The sequence below is a fragment of the Varanus komodoensis genome, unplaced genomic scaffold (genome assembly GCF_004798865.1).
Source record: "Varanus komodoensis strain SLA01 unplaced genomic scaffold, ASM479886v1 scaffold34_1, whole genome shotgun sequence".
Lineage (NCBI taxonomy): Eukaryota > Metazoa > Chordata > Lepidosauria > Squamata > Varanidae > Varanus > Varanus komodoensis.
Window position 1 is genome coordinate 9589423 of NW_025335854.1, and position 24258 is coordinate 9613680.

The window sequence follows — 24258 nt, forward strand, 5'->3', positions numbered from 1 at the left end:
TTGGCAGGCAGCGCACTCAGATCTATTATGAAATGCGGGTAGATGTTCTGGCCAAGGAAAACTCCCAAAATACAATTTTGAAAATCCACGTCACCACAGCACCATGCTTCGGGCCAACTCGGCGATCACAAAGCACTGTGTAAGCTTTGAGGTTCTGCAGAAAACTTCACTGGGGAAGGCGATAAGCAAAGTTTTTTAAAAAGTGAAGAGGAGGAGGAGGAAGAAAATAGTGCTTTTGCTTAAGGATGGAGATGGGCTTTGATGTTATATTTTGCGAAGTGGGGCATCGGTGATTGTCGTCTTGGTCTTCCCAGCAAGCCTTGGATGGGATCTCAGGTGTACCTTAAAGCTGCTTCTGTGCCTGATGGACTCTCCTCTGAGTGTCTGTGGATCCCTGGAGCTGGAAGATGGCAAGGCTGGTTCTGGATCACGAATCGCCCCGATCCAAGGGGTGGTTCTGGGACTGGAGGTCAGCGACCTCAACACACCTCACCTGCTGCGTTCACCTGTGATGTGGCACAGGGTGCTTCCACACCGCAGCCAAGTGGTCAGCATGGGGGCTCTGACTGCAGCATCGGCCCCTTGCCCCAGTTTCGCTCCATTCACCCCCTTGCCTGGTAAAAGGAGCTGGGCGACTCAAGGTTTGCACTGCATGCTGTGTCTCTGGATTTGGCCTTCTGTTTTCCTTCGGTTTTCAAAACAGGCATGTGTGGTGTAGATTAGGCTTCAAAACACAGGATGTGGGTTGAGTGTGAACTAAGCGTGCCGCAAAGGAGTGTCTGGGATCTGCACGAACGTGGCAGGAAAGGACACGTTTCAGCACCAGGGGAGAAGATAAAGGGACTGAGCAACACAGGCTCCTTCCCGTGGAACGAGTCCCCTCGCTGCTTCCAGCCCCCCGCTCCCAGTCCAGCTGCCCCTGGCCAGGCCCTTGGGCACACGGGGCCTGGGTCAAACTGCTGGGCTCTGCCTGCCCGGATTGGCCGGCTGCTGAGGAGTTACGGGGCAGTGCTGTGGGGGAGGCAGTAGGAAAGGGACGCAGAAGCCCTCAGAGGAAGTGCCGGCCGCAGGCCCCTGCCCTGCACAAGGAGGTGCCGCTGCGGAAGCAGATCCAGCGGCGGCAGACGGAGCCGTGCGTGAGGAGGGAGGCAGAGGGCTCTCCGCGAACCATGGTGAGTGCCGGCCGGAGCCTCCTGGCCCGTGGCTGGCCCAGGGGGCTCGGGCGGAGGAGCAAGGGTGCCGTCCGCGTGCGCGGTGAGCCGGCCCTGCAGACCACCTGCGTGTCTTTGGACAGAGCAGTGCAGCAGCTTTAGGGAGCTTGGGGCTTTGCCACAGGTGATAACAGAAGGTGGCCGCAACCCTGATGGGGGAGGCATCGCCGGGGCGGCACGGCCCGGGCACTCCTGCGGTGGAAGGGATGACGGCGTGCTGCTGTGAGGGGGGAAAGCGACCGCCTGGACCAGCACGGGTTTCAATAGGGTTTATCCTCATTTTTTTCTGGGTTGTGCCACTGCAGGGCCCAATTTGAGAGGAAACGGGGCCAAACGTGTATGCTTCCAAAGAAGCCAGATGGGAATGAGCCAGGAAGCTCAGAAAACCTTTTGTCAGAATGCGTTCTCTGTTAAACTGGGAAAAAACCTTGTTGAGATGTAAATGAGGACAATTAAGTGTGTTGGAAAGGTGTGTGTGATGCCTACTTTGATTATATTTAATTATGTGACCCAAGCTTTGAGCAGTATCTAAAATGAATAATTAGCATGTATTTAACAAATAATTGGGGGGGGGGCATAAGCCAATCAAAATCAGAATTGCCATTCACTGTACAATATGAGCATCCATGCCCTATTGTTTGGATGAAATGTTCCTCCTCCTGGGACAGCCTGCTCCACAGGGTAACATTATTATATGCGTTGCCGCTCATCATTCAGGGCAACATCCAGGCCAGTTTACACTTGCTTAAGCCACATGGAGCAGCCGAACGAAGCAGATGGTCAGCTATCCCGGAGTGAAGCCCGGTGGCCTTTAAAAGTTCCTGCCTGGCTGGTTGGTGATCCCAGCCCGTCCTTGCCTCACACTGCGAAACACGCTGATCTGATCGACGACGGTGCTCTCTCAACGAGCCCAGAGTTCAGCCAAGGATGCTTGGAGGAGCACTTTTGATGGCAGCGGGAAGCGACTGGGCTGCCTAGAGGAGGAGGCGCGATTAGCAGAGTGTGTGACCATTTTCCAGAGAGTAAATGCGGTCCCCACGGTGGAGCCACCGGCTTCACCCTTCGCTCCACCAGCGTTTGAAGCTTGACCCGCTGGGCCACGGGGCTCCCTGGGTGCCCTCGGGCCAGTGGCTCACGCTCAGCCTCACCGGGTTGCTGTGAGGATGAAGCTGAGCGGAGCAGGAGAGGTGTGGAAGCGCCTGGAGTTCCGGGAAGAGAATCGGTGGGGCAGAGATGTCACTGATAAGTTCTAATGGGCTCGAGGCTGGTGCTCAAGGCAGCCTGGTTGGAGGCCTGCCAAGGGTGCACCCCAACAGAGGCTTCTCCCCCCTGCACTATGGCCACCGGTGCCCCCCCGCAGGGGGGGGTGAGGGACCCTGGAAGGTGCCACGGGCCACTGGCTGCCGGCCCTCGGCCAGCCAGGCAAGCGAGCCCCTGCCCCGAGGACCAAGAGGCTGAGGGAGCGGGGCACGAAGGAGGGCGCTTGTGAGAAGGGGAAGCGTTTGGGGAGGGGCCCAGGGGGGCCCTGGAGATGGTGCTGCCCAGAATCGCCAGCTGCAGGGACAGCGCTGTGTCTGGGCGTTGACTCAGGCGCAGCTCAGACTATTCCAGCACGCAGGATGCTGGGCTGCACCGTGACTGTGGCGGGCACGGCTTGGGCTCGGGGGCCGTGGCCTAAGAGCGAGTGCTTCTCCTTGACCCAAAGGTGGTGACCGGCCGGGGACAGGCGAGATGGAAGGAGGGCCACTTCGTCTTGTGTGCTGTCCTTAGCTTGGGTGAGTAGCCGTTAAACCTGCTGGGGAAAATGGCCGTGATGGTCTCATCGGGACCTGAATGGAAGGGATGCAGAGCCAATCGGGGGCGGGTGGTGAAGGAACGAGCTTGCTGCAGCTCCCAGGCTCCCCCACAACCGGGGATGTTTTGCCAGTGAACCCAAAGAACGAGGCTTTCCAGCGCTGAGCACGAGGGCCGGTTTCCTGGCCCGGTTGCAAGCGTAACCCTTCCCCACGGCAAGCGTTTCAAAAGCAAGGCTGCGCTGTGCGTTTAGCCATCTGGGACGAGAGTCTATCACTAGTTTTGCTTGCAGTTTACTGGACGACAGTCGGGGGTTGCATAAAACGATGTGTGTGTTACCCGGGAATCTTCCTGCTGACGTGGGATGGAATCCCGTCAGAATTCAGGAAGCTGTCACTGTCCAAGGAGTGAGAGAGCAGGGAGGGCGACTGGGGCCAAGGGGAGGTTAGTTTTGGGAAGAAGGAGACAGGGAGGGGGCTGGGAGCTGGCTGGGGCAACATTCTTTGTGGTCTGGGACTCTCCCTCGGAATCCATGCTGGGCTAGCGGAGTTGCTGCTAATTAAGTGCTCTTTGCTTCCAAGATGTGTCCTGCTTGGATATTTGTAATGGGGAAAAACACTTAAAAGATACTGCAGTACCTCGGCTCACAAACTCAATCCGTTCCAGGACTCTGGTCGTGACCCAAACTGGTCGTGAGCCAAGTCAAATTTCCCCATAAGGTTCAATGTAAATAAAGTTACTCTGTTCTGTAACTATTTTTTCAATCAGAAAAATGTGAAGCAAAGTGACAAAGAACAACAAAGATCGCGGCCATCTCCCCCCGTATCCCAACACTGAGCATGAGCGCGACCATCTCCCCCCCTCCCCGGCATGACCGTGATCGCCCCTGTCATCCCGGCGTGCTGGGGGGAAGAGACGGGTGCGATTGTGCTGGGGGTGGGAGATGGCCGAGATTGCGGTTGCGCTCGTGCGAGACAGACAGGCGCGATCTCGGCCACCTCCCAACCCCAGCACAATCGTGGCCATCTCCCCACTTGGGGTGGCGGGGAGACGACCGACCGCGATTGCGGTCGCCACCCAATGCGGAGTTCGCCACCTGAGTCAACATTTTTATGACACTTTTGTTCACAACCCGATTTGGTCGTGAACTGAGGCGTTCGTGAGCCGAGGCACCTCTGCATTAGGCACTATAATTTCCAGTCTTTTCCTCCATCCCAAGAAGATGAATCCCCACCGAGCGGCTCCTGGAATTCTGGCCATCCAGGCAGGCAGGCAGGGAAGGGGAGGCAGGCCCTCTGCGAGGCCGTGCTCGGTGCTGCGGTGCGGAGGGCTGGTCCGAGCTGCCAGTGGTCAAGGATGCCGAGACAGAAGGGGCAGGGACGCGTTGTGGCGAAGGACGCAGGAAGTGCCCTGCTCCTTTTAGCTGCCTGATTCTGCCTTTCTAGTTCCTAGATGGGGTGTGGGAAGAGGTGCAGAAGGGGCTGGGGAGAGGGGGCCGGTCGCCTGGTGTGGAAGGCAGTGGGGCCGGGCCCCCTTTGCCAGGGGCCGAAGCCAACGCCAGAAAAGCCAGAAAGAGAAAGCTTGGCACACTGTCGCTCACGCTCTTCCTGCCAGCAACGAACCGTTCCGGTCTTTCAGCGCTGGGTTGAAGGGGAACCGTAAAGCTAGGGAAATGCCCGGTGCCTGAGAGTGGGGGGCAGGAACCACCTGGCGATGTGGGGAAGGGAGCACGGCCGCTGGGGGGGACCAGGTGGGGATCTCCCGCAGATGGGGATGTGACGAGCGGCTCTGCAGCGGCCCCAGCCTCCCTCTTCTTGCCACCTCAGAACGATCGAGACTTCTGTGCCCAGGATGCAGCACTGAAGCACCCATTCCACAGGTGCCCCTCCTTGCTAGGCAGGGAAAGCTGCGCCTGTTGAGGTTCTGCCTGCTGTCCAGCTCTTAGAATCGGAAAGCCCCGCTGTGGAACGCGACCCGGCATTGGAAACGCCTTTGGTTCAGCTGCGTCCACCGGGGACTCGGCTCACTGCTTGCCTCGCTGACGCCCCTCATTGCTCCGACAGGGCTCGTGCCTCCGGTGGGCGCCTGGACGTACCACTACGGGGACCAGTCGGAGCTGACCTGGTGGCAGGCGAGGAAGTACTGCCAGGAGTGGTTTACCGACCTGGTGGCCATCCAGAACCAAGGGGAAATTGCCTATCTCAACGAATTCTTGCCCTTCCATCGCACGTACTACTGGATCGGGATCCGGAAGATTAACAACACGTGGACCTGGGTGGGGACGCAGAAGCCTCTGACAAAGGAAGCGGAGAACTGGGCTGCCCGGGAGCCCAACAACAGAGGGGCCAACCAGGACTGCGTGGAGATCTACATCAAGAGGCAGAAGGAAGCCGGGAAGTGGAACGACGAGCGGTGCACTCGCCTGAAGCGGGCTCTCTGCTACAACGGTGGGCAGGCACCCGTGGCGCGTGCAGGCAGGGCCGCCAAAGGCCTGTTGCAAGGGCAGGGGGGTGTTCAGTCGCAAAGTCGTGCCCGAATCCCTGCGACCCCACAGACAACATTCCTCCAGGCCTTCCTGTCCTCCACCATCCCCCAGAGTCCACTCAAGCTCACACCGACTGCTTCAGTGACTCCATCCAGCCACCTCATCCTCTGCCTCCCCTTCTTCTTTTGCCATCTATTGTTCCCAGCAATAGGCTCTTCTCCAGGGAGTCCTTCCTTCTCATTAGGTGGCCAAAGTATTTGAGCTTCAGCTTCGGTATCTGGCCTTCTAGAGGGCAGTCAGGGTTGATCTCCTCTAGGACTGACCGGTTTGATCGCCTTGCGATCCAAGGGACTCGCAGGAGTCTCCGCAAGCACCACAGTTCAAAGGCCTCAATCCTTTGGTGCTCAGCCTTCCTTATGGTCCAGCTTTCACAGCCATACAGTGCAACTGGGAAAAGCACAGCTAGAGAAATGTACCGGGCAGCATTTGCTTAACTTTTGATTACCTTGTGAAGGTGGGGCAGGGCAGGGCGGGAGCAGAGCCAGGTGGTTTGGTTGGGGGAAAACGGCCACTTTTGTTTTAGGGGCACATTGGCATGCAGCTCACAGCATTTGTACACAGAGCAAAGCTCCCTTTGGGAAGAAAGCAGAGCCGCCGGCCCCTTGGCGTGGGTGGAAGGCCAGATGAGCTGCTGCGGGCCCTGCGTCGCTGCTCCTCGCGAGCTTCCGTGCCCGCCTGTCTTCGCCACAAAAGGGCTCTGAGCACGGGGGAGACTGAGCTGTCCCAGACCTGCTTCCCCAAACTCCATCCCCTCCGGCACTTCACAGCAGTGCCAGGGAGGAGCTGGGCCGGGGCGCTTGGGGCAAGGGGCTACGCTGGGGCCGTCGTTGAGAGCAGCCGGCATGGGAGCCCCCTTTGCGAGCGCTGAGCGAGGCTTGGACTGGGCGGCGGCGAGAGCGGCCTCCAGGCCCCGTGCCCAGCCGTGGACGCTGGCACAGTCTGGCTCCCCCAGAGACACTCTGCCAAGACAGCTTTCGGCACGGTGCTCTAATCCGATTCTGTTTTCCGGGCAGCTTCTTGTCAGCCCTTCCCCTGCAATGAGCGCAGCGAGTGCGTGGAGACCATCGGGAGCTACACCTGCCAGTGCCTTCCGGGCTTCTTCGGGCCGGAGTGCCAATCCGGTCAGTGCAGTGGGTGCCCGTGGGTTGCTCGGTTGGTTTCCCTTTTTGCAAAGAGGGGGAGGGCGTTCGGAGGGAGCTGCTGCAGAGAGAGCACCGCACTCTGCTCCTTGTGGGCTGTGGCCCATGCGCCATCAGTGAGGTTGCCTTCTGAGAGAACGAGGCCGAATTGTGGCTCGGGGGGTGCTCACGGCGATTCCAGAGCTAACATGGCTCAGCCCGCGGGGTCTTCTCTGGGGGGGCCCCACTAGCGGTGCTCGCGATCCCTCCCTCACGAACGCTCGCGGGGCCTTCCCACAGTGCCCTCTTGGGGGGCCTCTGCGCTGCAGCACCAACTGGGGTTGTGTCACGGAGCCCACAGCGAGGCAAGGAAAACCTCCCGGGGAAAAGAACCACTGTGCAAAAGGGGGATTTCCTATGAGGGAACCAGAACGAGAGGCCTGGGCACAGTGCTGGGTCAACGCCTCCTGCAGAAAGTCCTGCGTTAGCAGACGGGGCAGTGGAAGAGCCCTGGGGCTCCACCGAGCTGCACCTGGGGCCCGGAGTGAGGCTCCAGCTCTGCTTGCCTGGTCCCGTGACCCCGGGGACATGTTCCTCTGCCACGGTGATGGACTTGCCTCCCTGTCTCTGTGCAGTTGTAAAATGCGGGGCCCTCCATGCGGCATTCGCCCCACTGCTCCTCAACTGCAGCCACCCTCTGGCGGAATTCGGTTACAGATCCAGCTGCAGCTTCCAGTGCAGGGAAGGGTTTGAACGGAGGGGTCCCGCCAGCTCACAGTGCCTGCCCTCCGGACTGTGGACCGCCGAGCCCCCCCAGTGCACAGGTAGGTGCCGCTGGCCGTCTGTCGGTGACGGTCAAATGCCCCATAACTGAAAACCACGAGAAAGGAGAACAAGGGTACAGGTTAAAAACAAGGCACACCGCACTACACAAGGGGAAGTGGCTTGCAAACAGGTGTACACGCATTAGGGGAAGCGTGCGCAACAGTGCTGACAGCTTTTCATGAGGATTTCTTTTTTAATCACAGATTGATGCAAAAATAGGGTGAGATAGACTTACCTTCGGAAAAGAACATGGTCAGGTCTGTCCATCCTAGCAGTTGGCCAACGGTTCAATACCTTCCTTTTCTTTCCTTAGCTGTCCAGTGCCGGCAGTTAAACATCCCCGCGCATGGAGACATTCGCTGCTCCCACTTGTACGGGGAATTTCAGTACCGGTCCGAGTGCAACTTCAGATGTGCAGCAGGCTTTCTGATCCGTGGAGCGGAGAGCACCGTGTGTGACGCCTCTGGAGAATGGAGCTCCCCGGAACCAACCTGTCAAGGTTCAAAATGTCTCTCCTTCTGAATTCCCCTTCCTGAATCCCCGTCTCAGAGCTCAGTAGCCCTTAGGAGTAGAGTTGCTCAGGTTTGTCATGAATTGCACACCACACGGACGTGGTGGCACCTGTGGAGGCATCAGGAGCGCCACCTGGGCCCATTTTCTTGGCCGTGCTTCCACTATTGAGGCTGCAGGAGGTGGACGAGGTGCCTGGCCTTCTCGACCCTTGTCCCACGTGGCTCATTACGGCGGTTTTCGCAGGGACTTCTGCCTGGGCCCGGGAGGCTGTGGATGCCTCCCTGAGAGAGGCAGTGGGGCCACCGGTTTACATAAAAACCTTTCCTGTTATTTTAATATTTAATTGATTTTAACTGGGGTTTGAGGATATTAATGGTCGGATGCTGTGGGGGTAGTTTTCTTCTATTTATTTATTATAAGCTGTCCCAAGACGTTTTGTAGGGGACAGGTTAGGAAGGCTTTTAATTAATAAATAATAATAAAATAAAAGGGGTTGCAGTTAAGCGGCACCTGAGAAAGCCCGCCTGGACCCAGGGGAGGCAAGCCGGGCTCCAAGATGCTCGAGCGGCTGACAGCTCCAGGCAGCCGCAGATGAAAACTCGGACTCATTTGAGCCTCTGAGAAACAGGTCTGGGCAGCAGCGCAGAATGCACAGTCGCCACCTCGTCCTCCACCTGCCCCACCTGTGGACCGAAGACCGCGTGCTCTTCTTCTGTTCCACGTCAATTGGCCACTGCAACATTCCTTAATAAGGGAAAGAATGAAGGCACCACAGAGCTTTTTCTAGAACTTTTCCTGCTACCTGCCAACCGGGGGTGGGGGTGGGGATTCGAGTTTCAGATTTTCAATTACCTTTCACTTGGAGAACATCCTGGGCTTCCAGACTGGGAGGGTGGGAGGTGGTGGTGGTGAGGAGGAAAGCTAGCAATTATGGGAAATGTAACAGCTGTGGTTCACAGCTTATATCTCCAATTTAGTAAATAAATTGTCAATTAGTGCCAATATATTCTTGGGGAAGCTGCTTCATGGATATTTTGTTTATATCTATCTACCCTATTTCTTTCTTATATTCTTTCCAATTTTACCTCTACGGTTCCTTTTTTAATACGGATATATTTTAGTCAAGCAGTGCCAGGAAATTGAGACACCCACAAGAGGAACAATGGATTGTGTGACCCCGATGGGCAACTTTGCTTACAACGCCACCTGTGATTTTGCTTGTGAACCCGGCTTCCAGCTCAACGGCTCCAAGACTTTGCGCTGCGATGCAGTCGGCCAGTGGACTTCCCAAGTCCCTTCCTGTGACGGTATGACTTCTGTATGAAATTATGTGGACCCATGTAGGAATCTGGTACTTACATTTCCTGTTTCATTCATTTCTTAAAAAACTGCATCTTCCAGAAATATATTGAGCTTGATGCAGGCTTAGTAGTGCTTAGTGTAGACCCAGTAAATTCAAGGGATTTAGCTAGTCATGACTAAATGGTTTCATTGATTGATTTTCCACGGGTCAACTTTAAGCTTCACAGGGATTGATTCTGGGTGGGCGCATCTTGGATTACTTCCAGGTGGACGGAAAGGCACAGCGCTTCTATTCCGTCTTGTTCCCCTCGACTGCATACTGTGGAAAGAAAAAGGATGGGAAAATACGGGAAGGTTACAACTGAAAAATGAGGCAGGGGGGTTAGAGATCCCCAGTAGAAATCTGTGCACAAGGCTGGGCGATGGCAAGATGAAAGCCCTCCATGGAAGCATTCCAAGTTTGGACAAAACCCTTGTGCTCGAAACAAGTCAAAGAGCAGGCATCTAAAATAGAACCCTAACTACTGCACGTTGCAATATCACAAGAACAATCCAAACATTCGTGTTTATTTACAGTGTATCAGAAGTTCTGCAGCAGCTGTCTTGGACTCAGCATTGCAGCTAATTAATCTAATTAATTCTCTGTGAAGCTGGCCAGAGAGCCTACAGAAATCTGTCTGCAGTACATGGAAGTTCAGGACTTGCGAGTGTAAACGCGCGCAGCATTGCAAGGGTTGGTGGAGCAACCCTGAGGGAAGGCCCCAATCCGTCCTGCCACACGCATTGAGTTGGCAGGATGGAAGCAGCCTCTCCCCCCCCCCCCACCATACTTTATATGGACTCAGGGTGCATCTAGAAGGTGGCCACTGTTATGATGCATGATGCCCCATGTGCCACATCTCTGTCTTTTTTTCTTTGATGCATTTGCTGCACAGAGAGCAAGGACAGACCAAGCACAAGGGAAACGCAGGAGTGGGAGACCAAGTTGTGCGACCCCTTGTAACATCCCGTGAACGAGCAGGAGGTGCACCGGGGTGTCTTGCCGAGAAACGGCCCAGCCGGCAGATCCCGTCCGGGTGCGATCTGCCACTGCCCCACCCAGCCGTGCCCTGCGGGTGGAGACCCACTGGGGGACCAGGGGAAAGGAAACCTTCCCTCAGACCAGGACTCCTCTCTTCGCAAACCCCCTGTGCCCCCGCCTGACGTGCCTACTTTCCCTCCTAGCCGTTCCATGCCCGTCCCTGGAGGCTCCGCCGCACGGAGGCAGCGCCTGCACCCACCCCCTCGGGGAGTTCCGGTACCGGTCCAGCTGCACCTTCCACTGCACGGAGGGCTTCCTCTTGCTCGGAGGGGAGGAGGCCCAGTGCACGGCATCGGGGGAGTGGACAGCCCCGGTCCCCGTTTGCCAAGGTTTGCCGCTTTGCCGTGGGTTGGCCCCATCAGATTCACAGTGGGACAAGCACAATGCAAAAAGTGCTCTGAAAGGGCCCGACAAATATTCCACTTGAGGAGCTGGCCTCGTATCTTGGTTTCCACGAGGGAGGGAAACACAGTCAGTACCTAGACGTGCCAGCAGCAGATTTATCTGAACTTGAATAGTGTGGGATCTTTGCAGTTGTGCTCCCAGAAGGAAAAACACAACACGCTCCTGGTGGGCGTACAAGTCCTTGCGGGAAATGGTGGGGAGCGGGCCAGAACTAAGCCTTCCCACAGAAGTCGGGTGGACAAGGGTGTGAAGTGTTAGGGAGGCTGAAATGCAATTAAAAACCCGCCAGACCTGCATGGCCATAGTGTGCTTCTGAGCCCTCTTACGAGTGCGTTTAACACTGCGCATCAGCTATTTACAAGAAGAGGAGACTTTCAGAGGCCCGTGTCAGAAGACTGGCAAGCCCCATACCATGACCGGAAGTGGCCTCCTCCCGTTTTTCGGGAGCGGGTTTTCCCCTTCCAGGAGAATCCGCAAATGGGTCTTTTTTCTGCAAGCTCTATTGCTCTCTCATCCTAGCGATCAGCTGCCCCAAGCTGTCAGCTCCCGAGAACGGAGAACTGAACTGCCTTCATCCATACGGAGACTTTGCCTACAGCTCCCGCTGCAACTTCTCCTGCCACGCGGGGTTCCTGCGGGTTGGGACGGAGCAGCTCCAGTGCTTGGCCGAGGGAAGGTGGACGGAGAAACCGCCCTTTTGCAAAGGTCAGTGCTGAGGGGAGGACCAGGTGCCAGCGAGCAACGGGGATGGTCCTGGTGAAGAGCGGTAGGAGAGGCAACCTGAGTGAGCGCCTTGGCATTTGCGGAAACGTCTCCTGCATGGAGAAAGCACCTGTTTGAAAGGCCTCCCCTTTCCACCATCAGCAAAGCGGTGCCCCAGCCTGCAGAACCCCACAAACGGAAGAATGGCGTGCACCCACCCGCTGGGCGAGTTTGCCTATCAGTCCACCTGCGAGGCGGTGTGTGAGCCGGGCTTCATCTCTGCCGGAGCAGCAGTTGCCCGCTGCTTGGCGACGGGAGACTGGAGTACTCCATCCTCGGCATGCTCAGGTGAGGCCCTTTCCTTCTTCGGCTCTTCCGCAGCACCGGTCAAGGTCCAGAAAGGCTGTCTGCCTCCAGCCAGGCCACCGTTTGGGGTCCTGGAATAGCTGCTTCCATTTAATAGGCTTCCAGGCCCGGACCTTCCCATTCCAGAGGGTTGGAAAATCTGGGACAGGGCTTCAGGAGCACTCTGTGATTCTGATCTCTAATCATCCTGGAAGGATGGTCAAGTGACCCAAAACAGTCACTGCAGGTTTGCACCCAGAGCAGTCCCAATCCATAGCCTCGCGAAGGGACACGTGTGTTCAGAGAGCGACCCACCTGTGCCTTTTCCTAAACACGGCTCGGGGTATAAATGCATTCAGTGCACCTGAAAGTTTCATTGGCCAATGAAAACATTTCTACCTTAACCTCCAGGGGCGTCTTCCAGGCGAGCAGGACTAGAAACGGAGGCACATCTGGTTGCCCTGGTCTTACTTTTGAAGGCAAGGGCGCGGTATGGGGGGTGGGGGGGGGTGGGCTGGTGGCTCCAGGGCAGATCACATGCTCTGTGAGAGGAAGTCCCATTTTCTGCTGCCAAATGGATCTCAGGTAGCAGGCGCAGGGAACGGGAGTCTTCCTAAAATTCAGGAAATTTTAGGCTTTTCCATTTCAACTCTAATGTCGCCTCCTCACCACCGCTTTTCCTCTTCATGCAAGCAACCCATACAATGCATTTATGATATGAAGAAATCAGCCATCTCCAACCCAGCACCCTCCAGACATGCCAGACTACAAACCCCATCTTCCACAGTCAGCATGCTCGGTGGCCATTCTGCTTGGGAAGTATTTATTTATTTATTTAAAACTTTTTTAGACCGCCCCTTACCATGGTCTCAGGATGGTATAACAAAAAGACAAAACAGAATACAACTCAGCATCCTAGTCAAAATCTTAACCAATCAACCAATAAAACACATATTAAAACAGTCAAATCTTAAAACATTGGGAAAATAAAAAGGTTTTAGCCTGGCGCCGAAAAGAATAAAGGCTTGCGAACCTCTCTGGGGAGTGATTCTACAATCGGGGTGCCGCCACAGAGAAGGCCCTTCTCTGGGTAGCCACCCTCCTAATCTCCTTCAAGGAGGGCTCCCAGAGAAGGGCCTCTGCCCCAGATCTTAAGGGTCAGGCAGGCACATATGGAAGGAGACACTCCTTCAGGTAACCAGGCCCTAAGCCGTTAATTGCGGTATCACACATCTGGAGGATGCCAGGTTGGAGCAGACCGGAAGAAGTGCTTTCAATTCTATCTGTGCTTATGTGTGCGCTAATGCAGCATAAGCATTAATGTGCCCTGTTACAGCGGTCATATGCCCAGCTCTACACAAGCCAGACCACGGCCGCTTCAGCTGTCTTCACCCTCATGGAAACTTCGCGTACGGCTCCAGCTGCAACTTTTCCTGCAGTGGCGGCTTTCAGCTCGCCGGACCGGAGAGGCTTGAGTGCACGGCACGAGGCGACTGGACCAAAAAGCAGCCGCGTTGCGAAGGTCAGTGCCAAACACTTTTCCCAGATCCGGCGGGGATCCCACACCTGCACCCTGACCCAAAGGCCTGAAGTCACTGTTTGCATTGTTATGAAAGCCCACGGAAGGACTATGAGTGCAGAGGGAAATGCGGAGAGATGCCCTAAACCCTGAATTTAAGACGGCATATTGCTTGCTGTGACCTGAGGGAGTTCAAAGCAGTTTGTCCGATTAGGATCTCAGACTGAGGACCTGCTGCAGTCCAGGCCCCCTGGCCTTGCCCAGCCCAAGATGGCTCTCAAACGTGGAAATGTCTTAGTCACAAGCAGCTAATAATTTTGAATTTCCAGTACAAGAGGACTTTGGTTTTCTCCAACTCAGTTCTGACTATAATTACGCTGTCATACTATTTCCAGGTCCTTTACTTGGAACCAAATTCTACCAAGAATCTGACATTTAATGTAACTTTTAATAAATCATGTACTTGAGTTTCCAGATCCCAGGCTACGTAGGTTAAGCTCTGTATTTACTAACTTGCAGCCATGTTTCTTTTAGAACTGGAAATAGGATATTAAAGAAACCTCTATGACAAGTGAGAAGGTTATTTTATGTTAAGAGTTTTATATTACTGCTGTCAGGATCTGGGCTGTTCTGGTGGCCAGAACCAGAACCACCTTATTTGCAGGATCTGTCCCAGGGCCCGCTGGAGCCCTCTGTTTACTGATGAGTACCAGCTGGGAGTCCTGGGGAAGAGCAAGACAGAGCGAGCGCTTCCCTCCGGGATGGGCCTCAGCAGTGCAGGTTCCCCTGTAGCTGCTCTGCCTCGCCTGGCCCGACTGCCCTTGCCCTGCTTTGCTGCCTCAGCAGCCCAGGTTCTCCTGTGTGCTGCTGTGCCTGCACCTCGCCTGACCGCGCCTGCGCCCGGTTCCTGGCTTTCCGTGCTGCCTTGCTGTCGTGCCTACCTCCAGCCTCGCCCGTGTCTCCCGCCTCGCCGTGCTGCCTCAGCAACAGAGGGCTTCCTGCGAGCTGCGGTTCGGCTCCCGCACCTTGCCTCAGCCTTGCTGCACCTGGTTCCTGTAGCCCCCTGTATCTTGCCATGCTGTGCCTCTCGCCAAGCCGTGTCTCCTGCCTTGTTATCCTAAGGTCCCTGCTGCTCTGTTGGTCCCCCTGCTTCTCAGCCCTTGGCTTGTTCCTGGCTGTGTCCCTGTTCTGCCCTCATGCAGCCCTGTGGCTCCTGACCTCAGCCAGCGCCATGGCCACAACCCGGGCTCGCTTTTGGACGCCATCTCGCCTGGAGTTTGGTTGCCCAGGCCCTGGTCCCCTTGCTCTTGTCTGGTCTTGTCTCTGGCCGCCCGCCTCCCAGCCCCGAACCCTGGCCATTGCCACCTGCAGAGGCCTGCTTAATACCTGCCGCCTGAAGATGCCTGAGAGCAGGTGGCCCCTGCTGCTGGCACAGCATCACTCGTTTGCGGAGCAGCCGGAAAGAAGCTGCTTGGAGTTTGACGTAGCCAAAAAGGGGGCAGGCCGAGTCCTACAGCCGGGAGGGAAGCAGCAGCTTCAGGAGCCTTCAAGAACCGGATGTGGTTTGCTCTTTGGGGAATTGGCGCGTGCTTTAAGGATGAGCCAGTCTGTCTGGGCTTAGCCTGATCCGCTCTGATCAACACCTATGTAATGTAAACATAGAAATGCTGAAGTCTTCCATGCACTTTCATCAAGAGGAAACCGACCCGAGATGGGGTGTGAACAAGCACTGTGGCCTCTTGGAAGCTAGAAAATACGCAGTGCATTCGTTGGCCAAGCACATGTCCGGCTCGATCTGCGCACACCTCCTCTGCAGTTCGTTTCTTGCCCAAGATGAGTGTATATTGTGAGCGACAGTGTCTGTGCTTCCCCTTGCCAGCTGTCCGGTGCCCAGCCCTGGAAGACCCAGCCCACGGAAGGAGCGCCTGCAGTCATCCGTACGGACACTTTGCGTATCGCTCCAGCTGCGTCTTCTCCTGCCGCTCGGGGTTTGAGTTACTTGGCCCAGAGATGCTCAATTGCACGGACCAGGGAAACTGGACGGGGGCAGCGCCCACCTGCGAAGGTACGTGGGAGCTCTCCAGTTAAGCTTGGTTCTACAGAAGGTCTGGGGGGTGGGCTGGGGGCTGCTGATTGCTCGCCCCCACTGCAGGGGGTGCCTCCAGAGAGTCTGTGCCATCCCAGGAGAATCCGAGGCCCAGGTCTATACCTTGCTTGAGCCTGGAGAAGTGAAACAAAATACGGTTTAGGCAATCATCTACCAAAAGATCCAGTGCCAAGATTTTCCCTGATTGTTTTTAAAATCCCTCCGCGCCATCCTGGCATACATTATTTGAAGCAGAAGTGTGGTATTCCGGCCACTTGGATATCCAAAATGGATATTATTCTGCTAGTGCAGACGATTACCCCCAACGGAGGCTATTCCACTCCTACTGATCCGTACGAGGGGCGTCGGGGTGCAGATCCCTTCGAATGCCCAGCCTGGCGCTCATGCCCAGTCGGGTGTCGCTGCCCTGCAGTGCAGCCCCTGAAAGCACTCGCTGCAGCATCCATGGAAATTGGCGGGTAGAAAAGCAAAAAGCTCTGTGGGGAAAGGGGGGCAAGTTTTGCGCAGCCTTGGCCTTCGCTTTGGCCCGGCTTCTGGCATCCAGGCCCCATGGCTCCTCCTCAGTCCTGCTTTTTCTTCTCGGTACTCCGCAGCCTGCGGCATTACCTGCTCCTCCAGCGTTCGGGGTGGACCTCCATCCGCTCGTCTCCGTAACGCTCTGGCCTTTCCTCCACACGCTCTTTCTTCTCCTCCAGCCACCAGGTGCCCCGGGCTACTCGCTCCCCTGAATGGACACATGAACTGCACTCACCCTCATGGAGACTTCAGCTTTGACTCCGGCTGCAGCTTCTCCTGCGACGTGGGTTTCTCCAGGGTCGGACCGGAGATGCTTCAGTGCACGCCCCTGGGGGAGTGGACAAAGACTGTGCCCACCTGTGAAGGTCAGGGAAGGAGCGCTCTCGGGGGCCCAAACCCGGGCAGAGCTGCAACTGTCTGCTAAATAAGTCTGCTAAACAAACAAACAAACAAATGGCAGCTGGCTAAAGGAACGAGCCAACAGGAGCCAATGGTTCCAGCACGCTTTCCAGGCCCTTCTGTATGCTTCTGCTGGGCTGTGCCTGGCTGCACCCCAGGTGGATGCGGGGCACCTGTGCCGGAAGGAAAGTCCAGGCCAGGTGCCTTCAGGTCAGGCCTTCTCTGGGTGCCTCTCCCACCTGAAGTGACGTGGACACCTGTCCCGGAGAGGCCTTTTCCTCCAGCAGCATTCCGCCTGCGGGCAAAAGCATTTTAATTTAAACACGGTAACCTTGCTGTTTGCTCTGGGATTCTCTGAGCCCATCTCGGTGGGAAAGGGGCATCCAGCATGAAGGGACACCATCACCATCTCTTCGCGTGATGTCTTCTCATTGTTTTTGTCTGTTTTATCTGCTGGTTTTATTTATTCCTCTTTCTGCTGGTTTATTCTGGAGTGTACTGTTGCTTTGTTTTTGGAGACCCCACCACCGTATGGCTTTATTTAGATAACGTCATGGGACAAAGACGGCATACAAAAACCTTAAATAAAAATAGATGAAAGTCAGGCATTATTAATCCGTTTATCCCATTCCTGCAGTGCTGAGTTGAGAAACAGCATGCCGTGCTGAAGGCTTGTTGGGCGAAACCTCAGGCTAGTGTCTCCCCTTCCTCCCTTGTAGCCATGAAGTGTCTCCAGTTGAAGCAGGGCGAGAACATGAAGCTCCGCTGCTCCAGTCCCTGGGCGCCCTTCAGCTACGGCTCGGCGTGCGAGTTCTCTTGCCCCGAGGGCTACGTTCTCAATGGAACAAAGCAGATGCAGTGCCAGGCGGATGGATCCTGGTCTGCAGCGATGCCTCTTTGCCAAGGTACACCCGTTGGATTTCAGCGGAGAGGCTTGGAGGGATAAACAAACCCTGAATGAGGAGTTCCAGTGTGGTTTTGATGCATTGCTTTCCCACGAGCCTTGCAAATGGAACGAGGGACCTTTTCATTTAAATCAAGTGCTGCTTCTTTTCTCATAATTTAGATGACCTCCTAGTCTTAAAAGACCCCCACTCTTACATTTCTATAGCTGAAGTTCTTTGAGTGGACCACAACAATTTAAAAACACAAAATACACTGTTAAAATTGCAAGTTTAAAACTACAACATCAAACAGAAGCAAAAGCCAGAGTTAAACCTAGCAGCAAAACAAAGATTTAAAATGAAGTAAAAGAGTTAAAGCAACAGGGACTGAAAGATTAAAATTCCCGGGAAAACAAGGTCTTTGTCTGGCGCCAGATACCGAACATCTGTAGATGCAAGGCAGGCCTCTCTGGGGAGTTTGTTCCATGACTGCGGTGCCACAACAGAGAAGGTCCTCTTTTCATTAGCCACCCTCTCGACTTCCATTCTGCTGAAGGGCCTCTGGAGCTGGTCCTGGGTAGCCTGACCTGGACACATATGTGATTCACAGCATTTCCTGGCATGATCAGAGGCACATTCTTGCACAATCTGAGCTGTGTGCCAAATGAAAAGTGGGAATTTGAAGCCAAGGAATGAAGTTGGTGCCCAAGGCCAGGCAGTCAGAGGGAGAACCCACGAAGACAGCTAGATTGGTAATTTCACATAATGGACTGAAAAGGTTGGATAACCTAGAACCCAACCTGATGGACCTAGAACCCAACCTGATGGACTTTATATCCCACAGCTGGGAGTCAGAGTATGGTCTGGAGAGAACCAGAATGATCTAGAAAGACAACCTTTTAAAATTCCCTCTCAGTTTCCTTAGCAAGATTAGGTACATGATCACCTACCTCTGCCAAAGATCTCGGTGCCTGACAGGTTTTAGTACACAGGAAGATGAAGGATTTGCAATGTGAATGAGAACGCAAAGTTGCGTAGGCCTTAGGCCATGGGTCCTCAACTACGGCCTGCAGGACGGATCTGGCCCACCACGGCCATCCATCCGGCCCGCGCCGCCGCCGCTCGCTGCACACTTGCTGTGCGGGCGGGGAGGTGGTGGCTCGCTCGCTCACTCGGAGATGGTTTTGGACTCACTGGGAGATCTCCGAGCAAGCGAGCCACCTCCGCGTGTGCCCGACGGCACCTCACCAGCCCGTGCCCACAGGGACCCCCCACCTCACCGGTCACCGCAGCCTCTCAACTGGCCCCCTGTTCAAAAAGTTTGAGGACCCTGCCTTAGATCATCAGTCTGAACCTGCGCTGCTTGACCAGCCCTTTGAACCCCGTAAGAATGGCTGGCAAGCCCTGGAGCCCTGGATCGGGGGATTTAACCTATTGGCTTCCTACTAATTTCAGAAAACGTCGCCTCCTCTCTCACGCAAGTGCTGCGTTATACCGGCGGAGTGGCAGCCTCCGTTATCGGCCTGGTGGTCCTTGGGACTCTGATGGTGCTGGCCATCAAGCGACTCAGCAAAAGAGGTAAGGGGGTTCAAGCAGCTCACCTGGTCCCTTTCCCGTTTGCAAGTCTTGCACACCTGCCATTTAGGTTGTGTTCTCTTTGGATGTTTTGGACTTTGGGGTGAACTATCCTCCAGGAACTGATCTAGATTACATAGCCAGAGGGGGCTAAATTTTGGTGAGCATCACTTCAGGCCCCAGGGATGCGTGAATGTGTGTATCTCAACTTTGAAAGTTCTCGCATGTATTTTTTAAACCTGTCTGATGTAATGAGCTAGAATGTTGGAAGGTGAGGCTTCATGAAGGTTTCTTCCTGATGTGATTTTTCTCATTATTACTATTAATAATTAAATTATTTTTTATAGTTGGTTAGAGCTCTCTGGGCAATTTGCAATCCGTGATAAAATACAATAAATATTGTAAAAACTGAAAGAAAAGTTTTAAAGCAACATGTTTAAACTGCTAAAAATGAACAGCAACAAAACACCTTCACGAGCGATACTAATGGGTTTCTCTCCCCGCTTCCTTTCTGCATCGCCTGCTGCGGGCCGTGACTCCACTCAGAGCGGAAAAAGCAGCTCCTGAGCCAGACAAGGTACTAAGATTCAATATTGTGCACCCGAGGACACTGCCTACACAGACTGGGTTCGCACAACCCGGCAGCCCACGATGAGCTGGCCTGTCACCAGGGCGGCTTGTTCTGGAGCAAGCCTCCAGTGCCTTTAGGGGCTGTTCAACCCACGAGAGGTTGTTCTGTCATCAGAACCCAGAAGAGCAATTCCTTGGTGGGTTATACAAGATCTCCCAGCAAGCTACCCTGCAGGAGTGGCAAAAGCCACTTGGAAGTGACCACCCCTGTTTTGGCTCCTCTGAAAAAAAGGTCAGCCTGGGAAATGCTTCCAAATGGCTCTGTATTTTTTGTGGCTTTCCAACATATGCCATCTTGTCTAAATGCCCTGCTTGGTTTTAGCCGTCAAATGCCAAGAGGCCGACAGAGCAAGCCTGCATAGAGTCCAAACTGCAAACCGTTGGCAGCTGCCCGTTATGTAGCCGTGGGCAGGTGCACCAAATAGGGGCAGGATGAATTCTCCCCAAGCAACATAATCATCTCATTTTCTGGTTCCAGAGAACTGACACTATTTATTTATTTATTTATTTAAAACATTTCTATGCCGCCCCATTCGCCGAAGCCTCGGGACGGCTCACAACATAAATTAAAATATAATACATTAAAAATATAAAACAAATTAACAATATAAAATAAGTCGCCCTGGCCAGGTAAAATAAGCAAATAATATTAACAATTAAAATGACGTTTAAATAAAAAGGTCTTTGCCTGGCGCCGAAAAACAAATAACGACGGCGCCAGGCGGACCTCTCTGGGGAGCGCATTCCATAGATTGGGCGCCACCGCAGAGAAAGCCCTCCTCCGGGTACTCACCCTCCTAATATCTTTCACAGAGGGCTCCCGGAGAAGGCCTCTTCCGCAGATCTCAAGGGGCGGGCGGGTGTATATGGATGTAAGCGCTCCTTCAGGTAACCAGGACCCAAGCCATTTACCCAGGGTCATCCACCTTTCCGACAATTCCTCAAGTCACCAGTAGTCCAGGAAGGGGAGATCTTACACCAGGCCCTTCCAACGGCCTCTTCCTAGAATAGGGACTGCGGCTCAACTTGCATTCCTCCGTGGGTGCATTATACTGCCCTGCTTGGGGTGACTCATGTGGCTAAATAGGATTGAGGCTCAAGCAAACTGCGTTGAATCTGTCCACAAACTGGGGCCACAACCAGCCTGCCTTATTCACAGGAATGCAGGGGGGCTCCATGATGCCATCTCCAGCATGGAGCTTCCCACGTTTCTGCAGCACGTCTTCCATCTTTAAAGAATTCCTCGTTTTGGCCACCCTGAAGGCTTCTTTCACAGCAACCCTTTCCCATAGCTTGAGTCATTTTCAGCTTTCGCCCGCTCTTGTCTCTTCAAATAGCATTGACTGAAGTTCTGTCTCTGAAAATATAAACATTCTATTCCTGGAAAACCAAGCAAATTGCATGCAAATTTTTTTCTGCACACATTTTCAAACATATCTTAGTGATCACAAGGACTAGAAATATATTTTGAGGTCATCAAGATTTCAATGGAACAAACGCACCATGGGCTTGTGATGCGTTAGGCTCCCTAGGCAATACCAGCCTTAGACAACTGCTAATTATGTCTTTGCATTGCCTTCTAGTGATTTGGGGGCACCTGGAGTATTCACCAATGCAGCATATGACAGCTTTTCCTAAGGTGAGCCAGCAGGTATGCTGCTTTGCTTTGCCCATTTCAGAGAACGTGGCTCCTGTTCTCCTTTCTGCCAGACTGCAGTGCTTTCCTTGTGAAATACTTCAGGTATTACCCGATATTTTACTTAGAATCCCAGTGCCTTTATGCCCTCTTGTGGCAAGTTTGTGTGTTGTGACTATGCTCTCCCACTACAGTGCTTTAATGCTATCTTCATTAGCAATCCACAGGACTATCCCCAGACAACAGATGCAAATAATTTCTGGACTAGGATTGGAATGCAAGGTCCCTGGACGGGAGGTGTGTGGGAGAATAAGGTGCCAGAAGAGTTTTAGAAGATCTGTTGGGGCCTGCAGCAGGAGCAACCCACTTTTAGAAGAGGATGCAGAAAAGGAGTTGCAGCAACTGCCGTTTTTCCTAATGAGCCCCAAATATTTTTCTCTCTTTCCCCCAGAAGCGTGTGAAATAGCCTCCTGCTACTGCGGCATGCAAACAGGCCTAAAACATGGTTTGGGGCTGGAAGCGCAGGGACATTTTCAGCTTGCCCCCGATATTGCAGCAGAAAGATCCGCAAGCATAGCATTTCACTTCTTCACGTGCACATCCTAAGAAAGAGACTGAAACCCCGAAACTTTGGGTCCTACCCTAAGACTCGGCATTCCTAATAATGGAGAACAACTGTGATTTTTTTTTGCACTTTTACACTTGCAACTGATGCTTTTTTCACCCTTAAAAAGTGAGAAACGTGTCAGCTGTCCTGGGAACTGAGTAGGCGTTACTTAGGCACAGTGCAGCGATCTATTTGTTAGCAGAGGGTTTTTGGGGATCTACATTGTATCAGAGGGTTAACCTAACAGGATACTATTGGAAAGCATAATCGGAGCAAAACTCTCCCTCTATGAAAGGACAGTATGTTCTTTGGAAAGAAGATGCGTGCATATTTGTGATAATGTGCATTCTCAGCTTTCTTGACAACTTCCCTTCTTGATTGTAAAACAAATTTTGTCACTTTCCAAGTACAAAGGCAGAACAATGCAGGACTTGATTTTTCACAATGCACGGACTTTTTAGTCGTGGCCGTAGCTATGAAATCCAAACCACGCACGATCTCCTTCTGAATTATCATGCTTGATGCTTCTTTTCACAGGAAAGTTTTTCACGTTTTGCTTCTTTTAATGGGGATGTTTTATACACAGAATTCGCTTGGAACCTGGCCATGGGATAAAAGCGCCGGCACAGTGGGATTTCCTGCACTTCAGCTCAGTTCTGCCTCCCGCCAGCGAGCGTCTGTGCCTCATAGGTGGGGACGGAATAAATCCATGCTGCCATTCATGCCGTGTGCCCAGTGACCAGGACTCCCTGTGCTCTCAGCCTCCTACCAGATCACAGTGGGAAGAAACCTTAGGCCATTACCAAGAAACCTCATCTAAACCTGTCTTAAAAGATTGTGCATTTTGGGAAATGACGCCTTTGCTTCATCTAGACGCCACCAGTGTCTACTGGACTGGGACTCAGAAGATCCAGGCTCTGGTCCCTGCTCAGTCGCAAGGCCCCGGGGTGACATTGGGCCAGTCGCTCACTCTCAGCCTAACCCACCGCACAGGGTTGTTGTTGTGAGAATAAAATGAAGTACAGCAGGACTGTGACAGTTGGGCTCCTCACAAGATGAGAAAGGCAGGATACAAATGCAGTGTAATAATAATGATGACAATATCTGACATTGTAAGACTACTCTAAAAGCAAAATCCAAACCTACGGTTTTAAAAAGCAACCCTGGGCTTCGCTATTTCTATCTAAGCATACAAGGGTACTAAACTCTGTGGTAGCCATTCAGGTTAGAAAATGTTGATAGAAAGGCTCCAGAAAATGTGGGGCACAGGCGAAACCGGAAAGGATGCCAGCTATTGTAATCTATCCTAGCTTCACATACTTCACTGATGCCAAGAGGCTGCCCTGAGATCTGACCAGAAAAGATAAAACTGTCTAGCTGTCAGTATCACAACGGCAGGGCTTGGGTGTCGCGGGGGTGGGGGGCTGAACCCCAAAGCTGGGCTGCTTGCAAGGGTTTTGGCTGTAGGAAAAGAGGTCCCCAGAGGCCTGTAGCTGCAAGCTTCTAAGTCCTGAATGGCTGTCACCAAGCAGTTTTTGCAAACCAGAAAGCAAGTACTGTATTAGTAAGCCCTTAGGTAGAAAAGATCCCTTTGATGATTCCTGTATTGTTCAGTCCGCCTTTCAGTGCCATCCCATGCCTCTTGCAGCAGCTTCTTGCTTTTCAATTGTTCTACCAGACTTGGTGGCAGCAGGAAATGGTTGCCTTGTGGACCTCTGAGTCACGGTGGCTGAGAGCAGCTTGGTCCTGAGACTGATGCGCTTGCTGAAGTAAGAAATCCCACAGGGATACTGCCCAGGGAAGGGCCTCCCCACCCCCGCCCCCAGGGGGAGGCAGCCATGGGGAGAGGAAATCCCCCCCACAGCTGGGAATGAGCAGGAATGTACACTGCAAGTCTCCGTCCCCAGGTGCACCCTAAATACGCCAATGTGCCCGCCCTGAAAGGTCCCCCTTTGAAGGCACACCTTGAACAAGCTGCCTGGCGGTGCGTCTTTTGGCGTTGTGGCCGTCATGCATTTGGCCCTCCTGTTTTGCTCTCATGCGCCACCGGCAAACTGCCTCCATGATTCCCACCCACTCCTCCAAAAAGTGTATGAAACTGAGAGTGTATAAAAGGCTTGATCTGGGCAGTCCCTCTGGGGGCTGCCTACACACTGCATGTATTTCCTGTTACGTCTGAATAAATGGCTAATGTTCTTTTGATTGGACACCCCTAGTGGACTCTCTCTGGTTTTCCTTATCAGAAACATGGGAAAGAATTCTATATACCCCTTGGGAAAGGGATGAATTGAATAAAAGAATTCTTGACATATTTTTAAACTCGATGTAATGGTTTCACAGTATCAGATTTCTATGCTTTTTCTTGCAATTAGTGTAAGTATACAATTTGAGAAAGGTTAGCTGACTTGTTTTTACAGCTGAAATCTAAAAACCATTCTTATGCTGGCTGAAACCTCTTGGGAGAAACATACACTGTACTGTACAGGATTCGTCTGCACTTTGCTCTGCTGCTGGGATGGGTGTGATGCAGGATGAAAGCTGAAA

The 24258-nt window shown here is 53.5% G+C and overlaps 1 protein-coding gene across 3 annotated transcripts; it reads left to right on the forward strand.

Moving 5' to 3' along the window:
• The first annotated feature begins 817 nt into the window (after window positions 1-817).
• LOC123027907 (P-selectin-like) lies at window positions 818-23921 on the forward strand. 3 transcript variants are annotated; one of them, XM_044439254.1, is made up of 18 exons: window positions 818-1172; window positions 2917-2986; window positions 5069-5452; window positions 6564-6671; window positions 7304-7492; window positions 7807-7992; window positions 9128-9313; window positions 10533-10718; window positions 11314-11499; window positions 11659-11844; window positions 13178-13363; window positions 15240-15425; window positions 16163-16348; window positions 17102-17287; window positions 18722-18844; window positions 19388-19418; window positions 21055-21110; window positions 22301-23921. In XM_044439254.1, exons 1-17 carry the CDS (start codon window positions 1170-1172, stop codon window positions 21107-21109), a joined length of 2637 nt encoding a protein of 878 aa, XP_044295189.1. In that variant the 5' UTR covers window positions 818-1169; the 3' UTR covers window position 21110; window positions 22301-23921. The 3 variants fall into 3 exon arrangements, with proteins under 3 accessions (XP_044295189.1, XP_044295188.1, XP_044295187.1); XM_044439253.1 differs by lacking the exon at window positions 818-1172 and adding an exon at window positions 1380-1680 and having other exon boundaries at window positions 21559-23921; XM_044439252.1 differs by lacking the exon at window positions 818-1172 and adding an exon at window positions 1381-1680.
• Window positions 23922-24258: the final 337 nt, after the last annotated feature.